This window comes from Cynocephalus volans, chromosome 8, assembly GCF_027409185.1.
Source record: "Cynocephalus volans isolate mCynVol1 chromosome 8, mCynVol1.pri, whole genome shotgun sequence".
In the NCBI taxonomy this organism is placed as follows: Eukaryota; Metazoa; Chordata; class Mammalia; order Dermoptera; family Cynocephalidae; genus Cynocephalus; species Cynocephalus volans.
This window is the reverse complement of record NC_084467.1, coordinates 100,411,500-100,429,439: the sequence shown is the minus strand read 5'-3', so window position 1 is coordinate 100,429,439 and position 17,940 is coordinate 100,411,500. Positions and strand designations below refer to the sequence as shown.

Here is a 17,940-nt window from a genome sequence, read left to right as displayed (position 1 = left end):
CAAAAACACCACACATCATCCATTCTATCCAAATGCAACTATTTTCATATCACTTCCCACTTCTTGCCCACATGCATAGATACTCCTTACACAGCTGTAATCATAGTGTATACACCTTTTTGCTGTTTTCCACTTGCCAGAAACTTTTTTCCAATTTTTATGTGATCATCCTAATGATCCTGTTTAAGGGCTACTGATCTCACTGATACTGATAATACTTCGCTGATCTGATGTCTCATTGTTTACTGATGGCCATTTAGGCAGCATTGTGTTTTTAGCTATTTTAGAAACTGCTACAATGAGACTATCTTTGGTTCTGTTGAAGGGGCACTTACTCCCACAAGGAACCCTGTAAATAAATGTAGGCAAACTCTGGTTTAGAACTCCGTAGTTACTAGTCAGAAATCTGCGTACAGTGAAATGACTGCTCATTAAAATGAATGTTCTATATGAAAATTAATTCCTTTTATTTATGTCTTTTTATCTTTTTAAAATTCAAAAAGCTGAGTGGAATTGGAACACTAAATGTTGAATGTTTAAGGCTACTTGGCTCATGGATAAAGTTCTACTCTGAATGCACAAAGCTCAGCCTAACACATTTGCAAAGACACTCTGTGCAACTCTCCTCTATCTGCAGCTTATGATGCTAAGGGCTTTCCTAGATTATTAAGACAATTTTCTATTATTATAGTTTAAAATGAGTTCTTAAACATTCAGGAAATCTTGCCAAACAAAATATCTTCTACTGTGCAATAAGGGGCATTTGTATCAGGAAACATATTCCTTCTATGTCCTGTGAGAATTTCTTAACCTAAGTCAGTAAACTTATCAGATACTGGGGCTCCTGCTAACTACTGATTGATATGAATAGGGATAATTAATATTTGTAAATGACATTGTGAATTATGTTTAATTTCTATAGCAATACATGCTCCCTACTAGTATTTCTGAATTATATCTAGGAGTATGTTACAGACATTTTAATAGACCTTTATTTGGACCGTGCAAAAGTTATTCTCGGTCATGATTTATGTCCCTACAGACAGTGCTTTGGCTCTTCTAGGATTATACAATGGGGGAAATTTTATCTTAAAATAGAGGAAGTCAATGTTGAAACAAGTGCCTTTTAGTCTGAATTATATCAAGCACTTATTCCATTTTCCTTACAAACAAAGTAATTAGAAAAATGCCAGTACAGTATAGGCCACGTCCTGTGCCAGGCATTGTGAGTTGATTCACAAATAGCATAACAGGTGGCACATCAGAAACTTATGGCGAATCATATGTTGGCCCTGTGTGACCTTCTAAATCAATACCTTAGTTATTCTTCTCCTTAGAAAAGATTTACTCCTATATAGCATTCATTCTAGATCCCCTGAGAAGAAAATCATTCAAGCTCCTTGGCACACAGAAAGTTGTCTGTTCAGACTTGGGAAAGTATCAAACAAAATTAATCTCTGAAGTCTCAGTGGTTCCCTTTCTCATCATGTGAGCAATATGGTAAAAAAGAATTGGCAAATAGTGCTTCACAACTTCCTAAAGGGTTAGTTGTCTATGTGAGGGAAGATAAAAGTAGTCAGATTATTACTGTCTTGGCATTTATAGCAGTACCACCAAAACAGTGAAAAATAGCAAACAGACCAAAAGAAAGGTAACTTCTAAATGGACTGGAAATTTTTTTCAAGGTAACCCCTTACAGTATACATAGCTACAGGAAAGCCTGAAGTCCTGCCTTGTTTTTGTTGGTATACAAAGTCTATAGGCATTTGCGGTAAAGCTAACTTATCCATCTTAATTCATCTTTGGCCTAAATCTGTCTCACAGCCTGGCTTGTCTAGCTGCTGAAATCACTTTAGTGCTATTAAAACATTTCTTTTCAGGAAAAGAAAGGACAGTAACTGGAAATGTCCCCTTCTCAAAGAAATCTTTTGTAACCAGAACCAAAAACCATTTGATAAGAAAGAGTAACAAAGTTTTGAAGTACTGGCAAAGCAAAAACTAACCAAGTCCTTCTCATTTTAAGTATAGGCCTTTTCTAAGTACTCCATTCATTCAGCACTTAGACAAACTGTTAGGATGCTGGACTGGATCCCTGACCTTTGAAAAATTTAAAAGTAGAGGATCTCAGAATTTCAGAACTGGTACCAGAAACACTGCTAGGAATTCTTCTTATGACATAATGTCACCAGAAAATACATTAAATTAGAAGAAAAAAGTAATCTATGTTGAGCAGGGTACTGAGAAAAGATCCATAAAGAATAATCCATTCCAACAGGCAAGTTTCCTGCCTTTTCACCTGCACTAACTCCTTTCTAAACCAAATCTTATCTGTTAGAGTTTGTAGTAACTATTGTCTTTGTGAGTGAAAGCTCCTCATCCAAGTTGACCCCAGGTTCCTTCTTCTATTTATTGAAGACGAATGTTGTTCTAAGAAGAATGCTTACAAGGCTCAGCATTTTGTGAGATTATTAACTAGCATTTTAGTGAAGTTATCAATTCTGGTTTTGCAACGTGACTGAAAATCTCAAGTACTTAATATAAAATTCATCAACAACCTGAGCCTAATTTACCAATCAGGCTGATAATTAATGAGCTGTAAACATTCATTTTCTGCCACACATTAGCTGCCGCCTCAATCTTACATTTTAATTGGACTTTCCCATCTCATTATTAAGTATTGATAAACTTATAAAAGTTTCTTTTAAAAAAAGGGTCAAGAGACAGTGGCAATTTTCTAAATAATGATGATGATAACAATGGCAGCAGATGCTACAACAAGCAACAGCAGCTAACATTTACTGACTGTCTGAGCTAAGGGCTTCACATGCATTATCTCCTTTAACCCTCACACTTATGTAAGACAGGGAGTGTTATCATCATCCTTATTTTAGAGAGGAAACTGGAGCTCTGGAGGGGAAGTAATTTGCCCAAGATCAGATAGCTATCAAAAGACAGAAGCAGGGCTTGAATCCAAGTTTGTCTGATTACAAAACCCAATACTTAATGACATTATCTATATACAGAGATCTAGCATCTACATAAGCAAAACCATCAAAATAGTAAAAAACTATGTAAACAAATAATATAAAAATATATTAAGATTTTAAATATAAATATAATATATACAAATAAAATAATGTATTTAGTATATAACATTAAAATTTAATATAATATAAATTTTAAATATAAACAAATAAATATAAAAATCATTTAAACATATTTAAGGAATGCAACTTATTTTAGTGAATTCCTCTATATTGCTTAGTTTTATGATAAACACCTGACTCTCCCTTAATTTTTGTAGTGCTAGAAAGAAAATACCTTCAGTATAAAAAGTGGTTAGCATCTATCATGTCAGGTAATAATCTTTCAATATTTTATTAAGCTGAATGCCTGGGATTATTGTATGATATTAGAATGACAATATGACTATCCTAAATAGGTATTTATTTTTAGAAATACTGATTTCCAATGATACAACATGAAAACCACCCAAAAGCTGCTTTCCTTTCATTTTTCTGACACAGGCCACATAATCATCCTCACAGCATCAGTGACAGTTCCAGTTCCAAGTGTTACCATAGCAACTGTTTTTGGAAAATGGAAACTAGTATCAGTGAGCAGTGACCTAATACTACAGCAATAACTCACCCATGTCACAGAATCTTCTTCCTTTACATATTTGCATTAATTTTAGCAAGATTTTTGCAAATTGGTTTGGCTCACAACACTTTCCTGAAAGTGTTTTCTTACTAAGGTTTTAGTGCCAGTCTAGTCTAGAAGGATCTCACTACCCAAGACATAATCAAATCCTCTGGCAAAAGCAAAAGTGCATTTTGATGTGGCCAAAGATGTTTATCATATGACTTGGAAAAATAGTTGCCAGACAAGCATAATTCATAAATATCAATCTGCTGGCTTCCATTTTATATTCAATTGGATTTTATAATTGCATTTAAAGATTATTTCTTAAAAACATCAAGACAAATATTTAATTTGCTGAATCATAACAGCTCCCTGAACATACTAGATGTAATTCTTCCTCTGTTGAAAGAACTGATATGTATACATTCATTCTTCTCAGATGAGAATTTTCTGTTAAACTTTGTTCAGGATATTTAGATTAATTTTCAAAGACTCTGACAAAATTTCTACCTTTTAATGAAACATATATGAAAAGCAAAAATGCCTCATTATCAACAAGGGCACTTTATGGGTGGAACATTGCAATTGTTGTTAAAGAACATGAAAGAACTATTTAAGACATATTTGGGTCAAGATTTTTCTATTAATCTTTTGTTTCTTTTCAATTGCTTCTAGTATTTAATTCATTCTGCATACACGATTTCTCTTAATTTAAAAAACCTATACCCCATATTTTAAAAAATTTAGCATTGTGGGCTGGCTGGTTAGCTCAGTTGGCTAGAGCACGATGTTATGAAATCAAGGTCAAGAGTTTGGATCTCCATATCAGCCAGATGCCCAAAAAAATAAAGAAAAAGTTAGCACTGTATCTTTCACTAAATCTATTAAGTGTGTCCCTGATATACCGTCTCAGTATAATTTGACGCAAACTGAGCTATTGAGACTTACTTTATGGAATATGAGATGATAGATAAACCTACAGCCTGGAAGGTTTGGTTCAGATTATCTAATTTTAAAAATAATGAAAATATTCACAATTCTTAAAAAGATAAGTCTCCAAGGCAATTCATACATAGTTCCTAATTAGCTTCATAAGCTTCAGTGGGAAGTTGAGAAAACTGGACTTGCAGGGAGAAATGATAGGATACAGTAGCCCTACCTCCTGGAGGTGGTTTGTTTTTGGAGGTGAGGATGACAAAGCCAAATCCTTCATTTTCTTTTCGTTGCAAGACAACATCATAGGCCTCCTGGGGACCAGGCCTGGCTAGGACTTCCGTTCGGTTCAGGCGGGGAGATCCATTCTGTGTTGCAATGAAGGCTTGAGAGCTGTCATCCTCAGGTTGTTTCTCTATGATAAACATAAGCAGTTTTGATATTTCTGGAACAACATAATTTTTGGTAACTAAGTGTTTTTGTGAGTGCCTCTCACAGGAAAATTTAGTCTCTAATAACATAAAGAATAGAAAAGCAGCCCTCATTTGAGCTTTGGGCATAATCTGAGTGCAGACGTAGGCAACAGCAGTCTATATGACTTCCTAAATATTTAAAGTATATGATTGGAAAAACACATATGATTTAATGTTATCTGACTTTAAAGGAAGTTTTTGAAAGCTTCTGTGAGATCTGATGATAAAAAAATTCTTCTTGAAATTGTTTCAGTTCTGTGAAGGTTTATAACCTTAACTGATAATTTTAACAAAAGTAGATAATGAGGAATGACACAGTAAACTTCCTTTTAAAATCAGCCGTAAATATAATTTAGTTCAGTGGCTGATATTCACTGATGTTTGGGAGGTCAAAACATCAGGGCAGAAATGCAATTTGCCATCTGCACAGGATTTGTCGTATATAATGTGTTTTGCAATTGCAGTTTCCTGATTGATGTTATCAGATGGGTTCATTATTAGTAGTTTTCAGCCTTTTCCGCCCCCCTTGTTGTTCAAATGAACAACAAACTTTCCTGGGCATAGGTAAGGTCATATGGAATCCCCAGTGAATGGGCAGTTAACCTACACCTTTTTCTGCTGTTCAGGATGACATCAGAATTTCAGAGTGACACGTTAGTCCTGACTGATTTGTTAAGAAGATATATTTTGTGCCATCTTTTGGTATAAGCCATTATTAATAACCACAATATATTGCAGTTGTGGACTACACATTTATAAACTTTCTTTTGGCTCTAAATTTACATCATTTTATGAATATGTTTTAAAATCTCAACAAAATCCCGCTAACAACCAATCATTATTGAAATATAATGGATTTTAAAAATATTGTATAAGCATGGTTAGAATGAATTAGCTAAAATATCTCCAACAATACCAGACTACTATGAAACTTCCTCATGATGCTTTCCAGGGAAGAGCCAACTTGCAGGTTGTATAACATCACATTTTTACTGAATGTCTTTATATTCTGACTCCAACACAACCAAATTGAGGCAACATTGTATTAAAATCTGTATGCATCTCTAAATGGCTGGTATTTACTAAGAAAGGCAGGCCTTTGGATGTTGCAATCAAAAACACAGTGCCTCATTTGTAAGAGTGATGTAAATATTCATGAAGTTAACAAACACTTATTGATGTCCACTCTGTGCCAGGCAGGCACTCTTCTTGATGCTGGGGACAGATAACTAAACAGATAAAAATCCATACCTTCATGAGGCTTACATTCTTGTGCTACAGAGTTGTCTTTTTAAAATTTAAAGTGGGAAGAATTCACTTATAAAAATTCCTATTTAACATTCACAAGCTATTGATGAGAAAACTATAAGAGATGTTCATATCCTAGTATAATGGTTTAGACCCTGGGCTTGCAATTAAACTGCAAGTTTTAATCCTTGCCCTACTACTTACCAGTTATGTCTCTCAACCTTTCTGTGAGTAATAGTAGAACTAGACAATGACAGTATTTACATCATAGCGTTGTGAAAATTAAATAAAATAATCCATATGTCTGGGACATAGTAAGCATTCAATAAATGTTAAATTATATTATACTAAAACTTCTCAAGTAGAAACATTCTACTCTCCTTGAATATTTGAGATTTCATCAGGAGCCACAATCTTTTAATAGTCAGCTAATGGGATATCTTGGTATGACTAAATAACTTTGAAGTTGTTTCTTAAAAAAAAGATTCAAACTGATACTTCCATATTAACAAAATTCATCAGTATATTAATATACTCTTAATACAGAGGCCTCAAATTTATTTCTCTTTTTTTGATAGTAATATTATTTCTGGATTCTTCTGACCTTACATGGCCTTCCACAATGAGGCCCTGAGTTACACCAAATGGGTTATCTCACATACTATTAATAAATAGCCTGCAAAGCTACATAGAAATTAAACTAAGTCTCTTTGTTTCTTTTTTAGCTTTTCAAAGCAGGATCACATTCACATACCTCCACAGAAGATCTTTCTTCTGACAGTTAATAGCACGTGGCCATTTCGAGCAGCAGTTGTCATTAGGTCCAAGACTTGTTTGTGTGATTTCCCTTTAACAGGAATTCCATCAATGCACATCAGTTCATCAGCTGCACGGAGCCGACCATCTTTCTCAGCTGCTCCGAGAGGAATAATGGCCCCTATATATATCTGATAAGATAACAAAGTGTAGGACTGTCTATACAGTCTACTAAGATCAGCTGAAGAGTTAAGGACTTCCTTACTCAGCACTATGCAAAACAACAGATTTTTGCAGTTCAACTGTGAAAACAGCCATATTTTAGAAAGGCGATATCTTAGAAAGTACCCATTTCCCAAAATGGCACTTCAAATAACCACACTGTATTATGTAATCCCTTCTGGAACCTCAGGGTTTTGTACAAAGAAGACAGAAAATACAGTTGTTCAGTAACTCAAAAAGCACCACTATCATCTCCAACACTACAATGAAACAAAACATTAAACTCAGAAAATGCAATTCTGTGAAGTAGCTACTAAAAGTAAAAAAAGTCTATTCATTGCCATTTGGAAAGATTTCTATACACTGTTCACAGCAACTGGGATCATTCTTACGATACTCCTATCACATATAGCTAACAGTACAAGTTTAGTATATAAAATAGAGAAACATTTTTTTGTTCCTAAATCTCAACAAGAACAGAGTTGCCTGAGGTTCACTTGCATCTAGGTGAACAGATCTGGTTTCATTCTGCTCACCAGCAATTAGACTCCAATAATTTGGCAATCTTGAATGATTGGGCTAGTTCAGAGCTGCTAAAACCTGACATTAAACAGAAGAGAAAGGTTTCTCCCAAGTTGTTTAAGTTCTTAAAATATCTAAGTAAATACTATGAATATCAACAAAATATGAAGCAATAAAACAAAAATACATATGTGTGTACCACCAAGAACAATCAAAGTATCTTATATTTGCTCTATATAGGGTAACCTGCCTTAAGCTTTATGTGTCTCTAATGATTGTTCCAATAGTAACCAAAATGACTAATTAGAACACATTTATATTTTATAAATCAAATGTTCTACTCAGAAATAGAAAGAAGCCTGTCATTTTTAAAGATTATTGTTTTTCACTTAACTTCCAAACATAACAATATAGTGTTTTTTTAATATTATACAAAAGAAAATGTAAATATATTCTTAAATTCTACAAAGCACATTACTTCTTGATCATTTAAACCAAGGGCAAAACTTAAAAACAAAGCCTACTACATTTGTTCTCTAAACTAACTTTATGTGAGAATAATGTATAAAAAAGTTCTAGACTTTAAATGCTTTGCAAATATAACCCTTATGCCTTCTGGACAGAAATATTAATTATTTTATATTCCTCTAGTTTCAATGGCAACAGAGGAAATGACATGCAAAATACTGAGCACAAAAATGCCAACCCATTAATAAGATTAGATGAAATAATATGCATAGGCTTATGCCAACTGTTTATGGAGCATTCAGAAGGTAGAGTAACTGTGGTAAAGAGGACATTGGATTACAGGTTTCTCTTTGTTTTTTTGTTTGTTTTTTGGGCAGTTGGCCAGTTCGGGGATCCGAATCCATGACCTTCACACTACTAGTGCCACACTCTACCAAGTGAACTAACCCCAGCCACTTTTAGTTTTCTTAGAGAAGGAAAATATCTTAGAGTCTGTTTAACAAAGGCAATGGGAAATAACAAGTTAAAATAAGCTTTATTTTCTTACATAGAAAAGTAAATACATTAATCACTGTCCAATTTACAGTTGACATATTCAGTTCTTACCTACAGTTTTTAGCTTCAACTATACCACATTAAGTGAGGATTATGATACTAATAGAAATGAAATGCAGTTTTTCCTTGTATCTGAAAATGTTAGGGGAAAAAAAAATCTTTAAAAAAACAAAACAGAAAACATCATATTCCACTAAATTACCACTCTTAAGTTTGAACAATAATAGCCACATTTCAAAGTATTTACACTTACAGACTGATCAGGTCCATCTCCTCCTAGCACCCTGAAGCCAAACCCTGATTCCTGTTTTCGAAGAAAAACATCCAAATCTTTGGTGTTTGGTGCTAAGGAAAACCAGAAAATATAAGTTCAATACTTTGATTTATTTTTTAGGATTAAAACAAAAAAAACCCCAATATTTAGTAAGATAATATTATAGAGTAAGTCAATAAACTATAATCTCAGAATTTTTTGATAAGTAAAAATTTACACAAGAGCACAACACATTCACAAAAATTCAACTATAAATCCTTGTTTTGAGTTCTAAACAAAACTGTATCAAGATTGTTTAGGAATATTTACCCACACTTCCATGAACTCAGTATTACACTGTCATTAACTTCTAATGCTGTGCATTCAATATTACAATATTAAATTCAGAATTATCATATATCAGATATATGACAGGCACAAATGATCTACATTAACACTTGGGTAAGGTACTTTATAACCTAGGAAAAGAGAGCTAATAAAATGCCTTATTTCTACCCTTAAACTAATACCTTTGTCTCAGAAAAGTATTCCATATGAACTACTTACTTAGTCTAATTTACAAAATGATAGTATTTTAAAGGAAATAAACAACAGCTAATACCCCTTATTAGCCATTTTCTAGGTGGAGAAATTGAAGGCCTAAGTAACTTGCCCAGTGTCACACAGCAAGTAAGTGGCAGAGGTGAAATTTAAACCCAAGTTGATTTCCAGGGTCCAGGCTCTTAATCCATGCTATTTTGACCCAAAGTGCAGGCTGTATGCATCAGAACATAAATTAGGAAAATCTATTTCATGACAAAGATTTTATTGCTGGGAAAATATTAACATTATATGAAAAAATTATTTACTAGAAAGAGAAAAGAGAGAAACATGTCAGGGAATTATATAAAAATTAAGTGAGATATGGTATAGGGTACATTCCTGATAATATTCTCATCCTCCATACTCCTACCAGGAAAATCTTTCTAAAACACAAGTCCAGTAATATTTTTCCTATTTAAAACCATTCTGTGGCTCTCTATTGTTTATATGACCAACTCTGGCTTCCTCAGAAGGGCATAATTTGCCCTCCGCAGTCTGCTGCTGCTCTCCTCTCTAGCTTCCCTTGCCAATCACACCCAGCCAAACTGAACTATTTGCAGAACCCAGGCCATGCAAGGCCAATGTGCAAATGCTATTTCTTCTGTCTTTCCCTTTTATCGTCCATATAAATACCTCTTCATCTTTGAACATTTGGTTAAAGCTTTACTTCCTGAATGAAGCTTTACCTGACACTTCTACTACCCACACTGATAAAATTGACCATTTCCTACTTTGGATTCCAATTTATACAGTTCATCCTTCCATCACTGCACCTGTTAGGCTTATGCACAATTATTTGCACACACGTTTAATTACACATTTGTCTTTTCCAATTAGGTTTAATAATATTTTGGGGTTCAGAGATTATGTAACCTATTTATTCTTGTATTCCAATTACCTAATATGGTGTCTAGTAGATAGCTGACACTTAATACAGGGTTTAAAAAAAAAAATGAATGAGTGAATGTTGAATGTACATGGAAGAAGCCCAGTCATGTTAAAATGGGAATGAAGTAATAACTTTTCGATGTGCTTTTGCAAGAGGGGAAGGTCCCAGTTTAAAAAACTTCCAAATTTATAAATCCAAATTTATCTTTGTTACATGCTCTCCTGAAATATTCCACAACTACTTACGTTTATCTTCATATAAAGTCTTAGATTTCAGGTAGACCTCAGAAGGATCCAATTTCGGGGATCCTGACCTGATAATGCTGGGTGGAAAAGGCATAGGCTGGGGAATGGGCTCATTTATGGCCTCCAAACTTCCTGAATTTTCCTTTTTATCTGTTTTCTGAAATGGAAAAGGGCCTTACTTAGTATTTTTTAAAAATCAGATGGTTGATTAACTTGTAAAACTGTTGCCTGAACTGGGTATGTTAACTAATTACAGTTGTTGAGGTCGCAGGGTCAAAGCCACAGCAGATTTGCAGTCTTACAGGAATTCACTTCCATAGCATTGCATATTTGGTTAAAACGTATTTAAATTAGAAAAAAAGTTTATAATGATGTCAACTGAAGGGCCTCAGTTAGTCCTATGTTTAGGCAATCTTGCCCTTTTCTTTACCACCAAGACACAAATTGACTTTGAGATGAAATAGGACTACAACACAAGGCAGCACTTCTAAGTAAAAGCAAGAGGGAGACTCAGAGAATACCTTCATAAAATTCTTGATAAGCCCCACCTCCCACTCACTAAATTTAATTTCCAGTGAAAATGTTTAAGATAATAGTCTTTCTTAGGAAATGTGATGGGAAGTGTTAACTCTAATTTAGGTTATAAAGATGACACTGTGAAAACCCTGCCTGGCCTATTCAAATACATTAAGGGAAAATGTACCATGCCAGGCAATCAGAAAAGGGAAAACAGAGTAGTATATTTTGATATTTTCCTGTTCAGATAGAACTTTCACACAGTAATAGCCAAGCAAAATGACTTCTTTAATAATATTTAAAAAATGAAATTGAGTAAATAGCCTAAGAAATATGGGTTGAGACCAGCTTATTGTCCTCAATTATTGCTAGAAGGAGATTATAGACATCTGTGATAAATAATTAACACTGACTACAATGCAGGGGCACCAGCCTGTCAGGGAGTAATGAGGGGTCAGTCATTACAACGTGTTGTGCCAGAGGGGACTCTTCACTGAACCAGTCAGATGGCAGTAAAGGTAAGAGCAGCCTCCTCCCCTTTTCCCCACATCCTAGGATTCTGTCAGAAGCAGTTAAAGGACATCAGAGCCTTCCATAAATTATATCACAGGTTATCTGTGAAACTATGTCTTCTCTTCAGGCATCAGCAAGAAGATGTAATAGTTTATCATCTGTCCTAACATTTAGTTACTTCTTACTTTGCTCCTCTGAAACACAAAAATTAAAATGATTGCTAAGGACGTTGGTCTGTGTGCTCACATTTTACTACTTAGAGAACAGGATTATTGGAAAACAGGCCTCTAGTATTCCTCCAACAGCAATACTTTACCAGGAGAGCACACCTCCTCACGAGGGGGCTTTTTCTAACACTTCCCTAGAGTTTCTGACACAAGCTCAGGGCAGCATGCCTCCTGACTTCTCCCAGTCGATAATCACCATGACAGTGAGCAGCTCTTACAGAGGGCAATGCAGCATCTCTCTTAGCATGTTGAGAAGAAGCATTTGAGGACCACTATATACTCACCATTTTGGCAGTTTTAGTTGGTGAAGGAGGACCTTTAAAAAAAATAAGCCACACTTTAAAAAAGAAGAAGCATTCCCAGATCACAAATACTGTTAATATTTATGATAAAACTAGCTCCAACTTATAGCAGGCTAGTAAATTCTACCTATGTCTAACATTTCCTATGTGTCAGGCGTTAAACATATATCATCTCATTTCATTTTTATGACAATCTTGAGGCATAAATGTCATTATCATTTTATAGATAAGATAAACTAAGATTCTTCCTTTCACCATAGAATCAATGAGTGGCAAGGCAGGAAATTGATATCAAACCTGTCTGACATCAAACTCTAGTCTCTGTTATATTTGGTGAAGCCCAGGATAATCGACTCCTTACAAAGAGATTTCACCTTACTCTGAGCACATTCTACCATTACCCATAGAAGAAAACAAAATGGTTCAAAGAAATGAGAATAAGGAATAACTCCCTAGTGGAATTAAAGTGCTCAACTGCCTGAAAAATGAAAACTAAAATCCAGAGAGATAAAAGAGTAAAGGGACAAATTTTACTCTTTAAAATACTAGTCATTCATAGGTATAGATTTAAGGAAGACTATTAAAATGCAACTTTGTGATTAGTCCTTGGAACTGGATTTCTAATGTCTGGGAGCAGTTCATGTCAGCTGATGACCTTGGAAAATAAAAATTATATTTCTCTCACATAAGTATTGTAGGGTTTAATTAACATTTATGGGCAGATACTAGAATTTAAGATAAAAGCTTTATGAGCACAAGCTATCATAACTGCCTTTGCAGAATAGATTAACACACTATCCAACATTTTACTCATCCATAGAGATGCTAGCTCTTTCAAAACATCTTCGGTGCATTACAGGGGTCTAAATGAAGCACCACTGGTTGAAAGAGTCAATTTCTATTATTGTCATCAACAGAGAAAATGAAATTAAAAGGATATATTTCATTGTAAATAGCACAATACTGTAACTCTAATTATTAAAGCCATAAATAAAAATTTAAAAATAACATAGAGGGAAATAAATCCATAATGCACACAAATAAAACTACTAACAACTAAAAACAAAACAAAAAACACAAAAACTGCAGAGAAAGATACTGCTTATAGAAACAATCAGACAGAGCCTTAAGAAAAACACACACTAATTACCAGTTAAGTTTGCTGGAAAAAGACATTCTAACCTATAGGGAAGGACTATTAACAGATATAAATGCTTGAACATTAAAGATTTTTCTTCATTGTGCTTTTTACTTACCTCCTCTTAAGATAAGTAATGGTACATCTGCACCTATTGGAAACTGCTTTAGCACCTCTACCACTTGGAGATGTGTTAAATTCTGCACATTTTGATGGTAAATTTCCTTAATTATATCCCCTTTCTGAAGACCTTGACACCACTGGCTATCCAATATCATTTTCACCTTCTGTCCAGTAGGGCTGTCAGCAATTGCAAACCCAAAGCCTTTAGGGCCCTTAATCAAAGGGACAGTCACTAGTTCAGGCTGGGAGCTGCCGGACGAAGCCATGGATGCTCGCTGCTCGCCTAGATCTGATGGACCATTGAGACGATCACTGGTCAAGGTGTGTCCTGATTTTCCATTCTGGTCCAGAACGACTGCTCCTGGCTTAAAATCCTGAGTATTCATGCAATTCTCTCCCTTGGTTAATGACGGTCCATTGATGACAGGAGTAGCAGCAACAATGTCCACAACAGGATCTTCATTGTCATCAGGAAGTGGATAACCACGACATAAAGTGAGGTTAACATACTGGTTGACAGGTACCAACTGGAACATCTGGACAACATCTGCATGAGTGTGACCAAGGACACAGTTGCCATTGATGTCTACAATAACATCACCTGGTAAAACATAATCAAGTTAAAAATATTAAAACCACCAAATAAGTCAATTTTTTGCTTGGGGGGGTGGTGGAAGCAAAAATAACTTAAGTGTAGCAAGTAAATTTGAACCTCTTACTGATCATTAACTGCTGAAAAGATAGATTTCCAACACAGACATTCTCCCTTCTGTAACTCCTCTCTAAAAAGTATATATAGATGTCTAAAATCTTAATCAGCTTAGCAAGCAAAGAGTTTTGACCTCAAACTTGATTGAATCATTTAAAAAAAAACCCTGCAAATTCATATGATCATTATTAGTATTACCATCTGAGTCGTACCTAAGTGGGCATACAAAGCTGGGCACATTGTAGTCAATATTTAGTTCACAGAATAGGAGCAAATAACTCCACTGGTTACTTGTACAGATAGGCTATCTTTAAATACCACTTTATTTCTTGAGTTTAAGAAACCATTGTTTACAGTGACTTTAAAATTCATTCTAATTTAAGAAATGTACAGCTGACCATCAGAATGATATTACCTTATTCATGTATTTTCTTTCAGCATCCTTCTTTTTGTAGAGATTTTGAATTTATTTTAAATCAGATTTCAAAAGGCAAAACAAACAACAAAAAATTCAATACAAGCAAAGGATGTATTAAGACATTTAAAAGTTAGCTAAATTAATCCTTATTAAAGTTGGTTCTGCTTTCCTGATTTTATATTGTGACCATTTTGATTACAGAATCATGACTGCCTGACATTCATCAGTTGGGTATTTTTTTAACACAGTCTTCACTTTTTAAATTTGTCCTCTGTTGTCTCACCCATTTGCTGCTTTTATTTGAATATGACTATTTAAAAGTTTATTGCCAAATAAAGATGCTTTAATTTGTTATGATTGCTTATAGCTTTAAGAAAAATCAACATAAGTGGTGTTAAAAACAAATGTTAATCTGTGGAAATTAGTTCCATAATTTAAGAAGATCTAGAAATTAGACTAATTAGAAACAAAGTTTTGACTTTTCTTCCCCTGGTGAAAGCTCCCAGAATTTTCACAGAAGTAATGTACTGCTATGCAAATTAAATGATAACAGATTTCCTGACAGTATATACAATAGCTAAGAGATGTGTTTCATGAACACAATGTTGAAAATGTCAAAACTGAGAACTAAAAAAAACCTTACTATTAATTTTAATCTGAGTTAATTTTATAGAGTTAAAAATTTTTCTTTATAAATACAACTTTTGATTATTTTAAGTTTGCTTGTTTTAAGTTTCTTTTACCTCAATGGGAAAACATAATATGAGAGAATCCATATCCTAATTGAAAATAACTTGATATCTGTCATCGAAATGACACTTGAACCATCCAAATACAGGTCCATATTTACACAGTATGTGAAATAACAAAGAACTAGAAAAAAGTCTAGCAAACATTGCAAGAAGCATCCTCAATGGAATACATACTAAAATCATTCTGGAAAAAAGTGCTTAAACTTCCACTGTAATTAGTAACTAGTCTTGAAACTTCTCCCAGCTCCTCAGCCACAAACACTGCCAGCCATATTAAAATATCCAACAATCATTAAGAGTTTGGGAAATCTATATAAAGGACAACTTAAGTTTATACAGCTTTGTAAAAATAGTAATGTTTGTATCTATAGTTCTTGATATAGGAGTTACATTTTTTTTTTAAATTTATTTATTTTATTTTTTTTAATTTTATTATGTCGATAAGGAGTTACATTTTTAAAAAATCTTGGGAAAAAACTGTAGGATATAACAATTTGTTATAAACAAATCACTATAAACATCACAATGTGTGGAGTATACTAACATTAATAAAGCAAATGTATTTCACAGGGCCTAGCTTCCAAGGCCCTGTAGTTTCAGGTATAGCCTAACTTTTTAAAATTGCACATAGAAATGTTAAGCTTGTGAAAGACAAAAAACTTTCCCTGGGCTAAAGTCTGTTGTAGATAAAGAATTGTAACACAGCAAAATTGCTGGCTCTAAAGGCAGATGTCCTCAATGCAGCCAAACCTAATGATTGTTGCCACGACAATTATCTTACTGTTCTTTTGTAACCACCTATGTTCCTTTTCTGTAACTTTCTGGCCTGGAGAATAAGTACTGAGAGAAGACCCAAGTTCAGTGTTAATTTTCTGAGGAATGCCTCTCTCTTGAGGGTTCTGGAAATTAACCCCTTTGGGGCTTCTCACTGCTCAGAAGAAATGGGCTTTGGGTAATCCTGTGCATCTCCGTCACCCTAGGGGAGAGGTGACAACTGACCATTTTTCAAAAAAGATTATAGGTAAATATATGATAGTTCTCAAGATACCCTATATAATCAAAAAAATCAAACAAATAATTTATACAAATACATGTGTAGTTTTGTACAGCCAAGTGATTATCTCAAAATTATACAAAGTATTCCCCCAAATTAATAAATTTAATATTTTCTCTATTAGTTTCCACTTATTTGTAAAAATGGTCTGCCCTAAAGCTAGCATGCATTTAATTTAGAGGATAAACTATTTTAATACAGGAATCTAACACTTAAGTTATATAATTTAATTCTTTCTCTTTCTCCTTATATATATAAAACCTCTTCACCATAATATTTGTTATAGTATCACTACTCTTCAAGTAATTCTGAAAAATTTGTTACCTGGTGCAATTTTCCCATCCTGAGCTGCGGGACCATCTTTCAGCACATTTTTCACTTGTAAGAATTCGTCAGGCCTATCTCCACCAATAATGGTAAAACCAAATCCCATTGTGCTTTTTTTCAGTGATGCTCGAACAAGGACACCTTTAAGCTGGGATGGATCTCGAGTAAAGTGTGATTTTTCCACATCTGTGCCAAAATGAGAAGTGGGTATGAGCACAAAAATAATTACAATGTATAAAGCCTTCAAAGCCAATCTTCAAGACAGTCTACATAACTTAATTATAAAAAAACAATAAAGGAAAGAAAATTAGAATCTAACATTAAAGAACATTAAATATCTAACATTAAAGTTAGAATTTAAACTTATAAATGAAATCATCTCCAAAACTAACAAAAAAAACCCCTTAGCTAATGAACCATTTCTATGTTATTTTGAAGGTAAAAGTACCTACTTTATCTTCTCCTCACTGCCTATTTTTACTTACTTTCTCTCACCCCAGAGTCCATCATATGAAGTCACAATGAGAAAACATAGGAGAAACACTTCAGGAAATAGGACTGGACACAGAGTTCATGAATACGACCCCAAAAGCATGGGCAACCAAAGGAAAAATAAACAAATGGGATTATATCAAACTAAAAAGCTTCTGCACAGCAAAAGAAACAATTCACAGAGTTAAAAGACAACCAACAGAGTGGGAGAAAATATTTGCAAAATATACATCTGACAAAGGATTAATATCCAGAATATATAAGGAACTCAAACAACTTTACAAGAAAAAAACAAGCAACCAAATTAAAAAATGGGCAAAAGAGCTAAGTAGGCATTTCTCTAAGGAAGATATACAAATGGCCAACAGACATATGAAAAAATGCTCAACATCACTCAGCATCCGGGAAATGCAAATCAAAACCACACTGAGATACCATCTAACCCCAGTTAGGATGGCTAAAATCCAAAAGACTCTGAACGATAAATGCTGGCGAGATTGCGGAGAAAAAGGAACTCTCATACATTGTTGGTGGGACTGCAAAACGGTGCAGCCTCT

The 17,940-nt window shown here is 34.1% G+C and overlaps 1 protein-coding gene across 2 annotated transcripts in view; it reads right to left on the bottom strand.

The window, feature by feature from the left end:
* The window catches only part of MAGI3 (membrane associated guanylate kinase, WW and PDZ domain containing 3), a 260,239-nt gene that overhangs the window by 24,057 nt on the left and 218,242 nt on the right, over positions 1-17,940 (bottom strand). For both annotated transcript variants that reach the window (XM_063104426.1, XM_063104427.1), the window contains exons 9-15: positions 16,889-17,077; positions 13,627-14,232; positions 12,353-12,384; positions 10,813-10,969; positions 9,076-9,167; positions 7,054-7,246; positions 4,805-4,993 (exon numbers count right to left, since the gene is read on the bottom strand). In XM_063104426.1, coding sequence (XP_062960496.1) covers positions 4,805-4,993; positions 7,054-7,246; positions 9,076-9,167; positions 10,813-10,969; positions 12,353-12,384; positions 13,627-14,232; positions 16,889-17,077 — 1,458 coding nt within the window. The remainder of the gene's footprint in view (positions 1-4,804; positions 4,994-7,053; positions 7,247-9,075; positions 9,168-10,812; positions 10,970-12,352; positions 12,385-13,626; positions 14,233-16,888; positions 17,078-17,940) is intronic.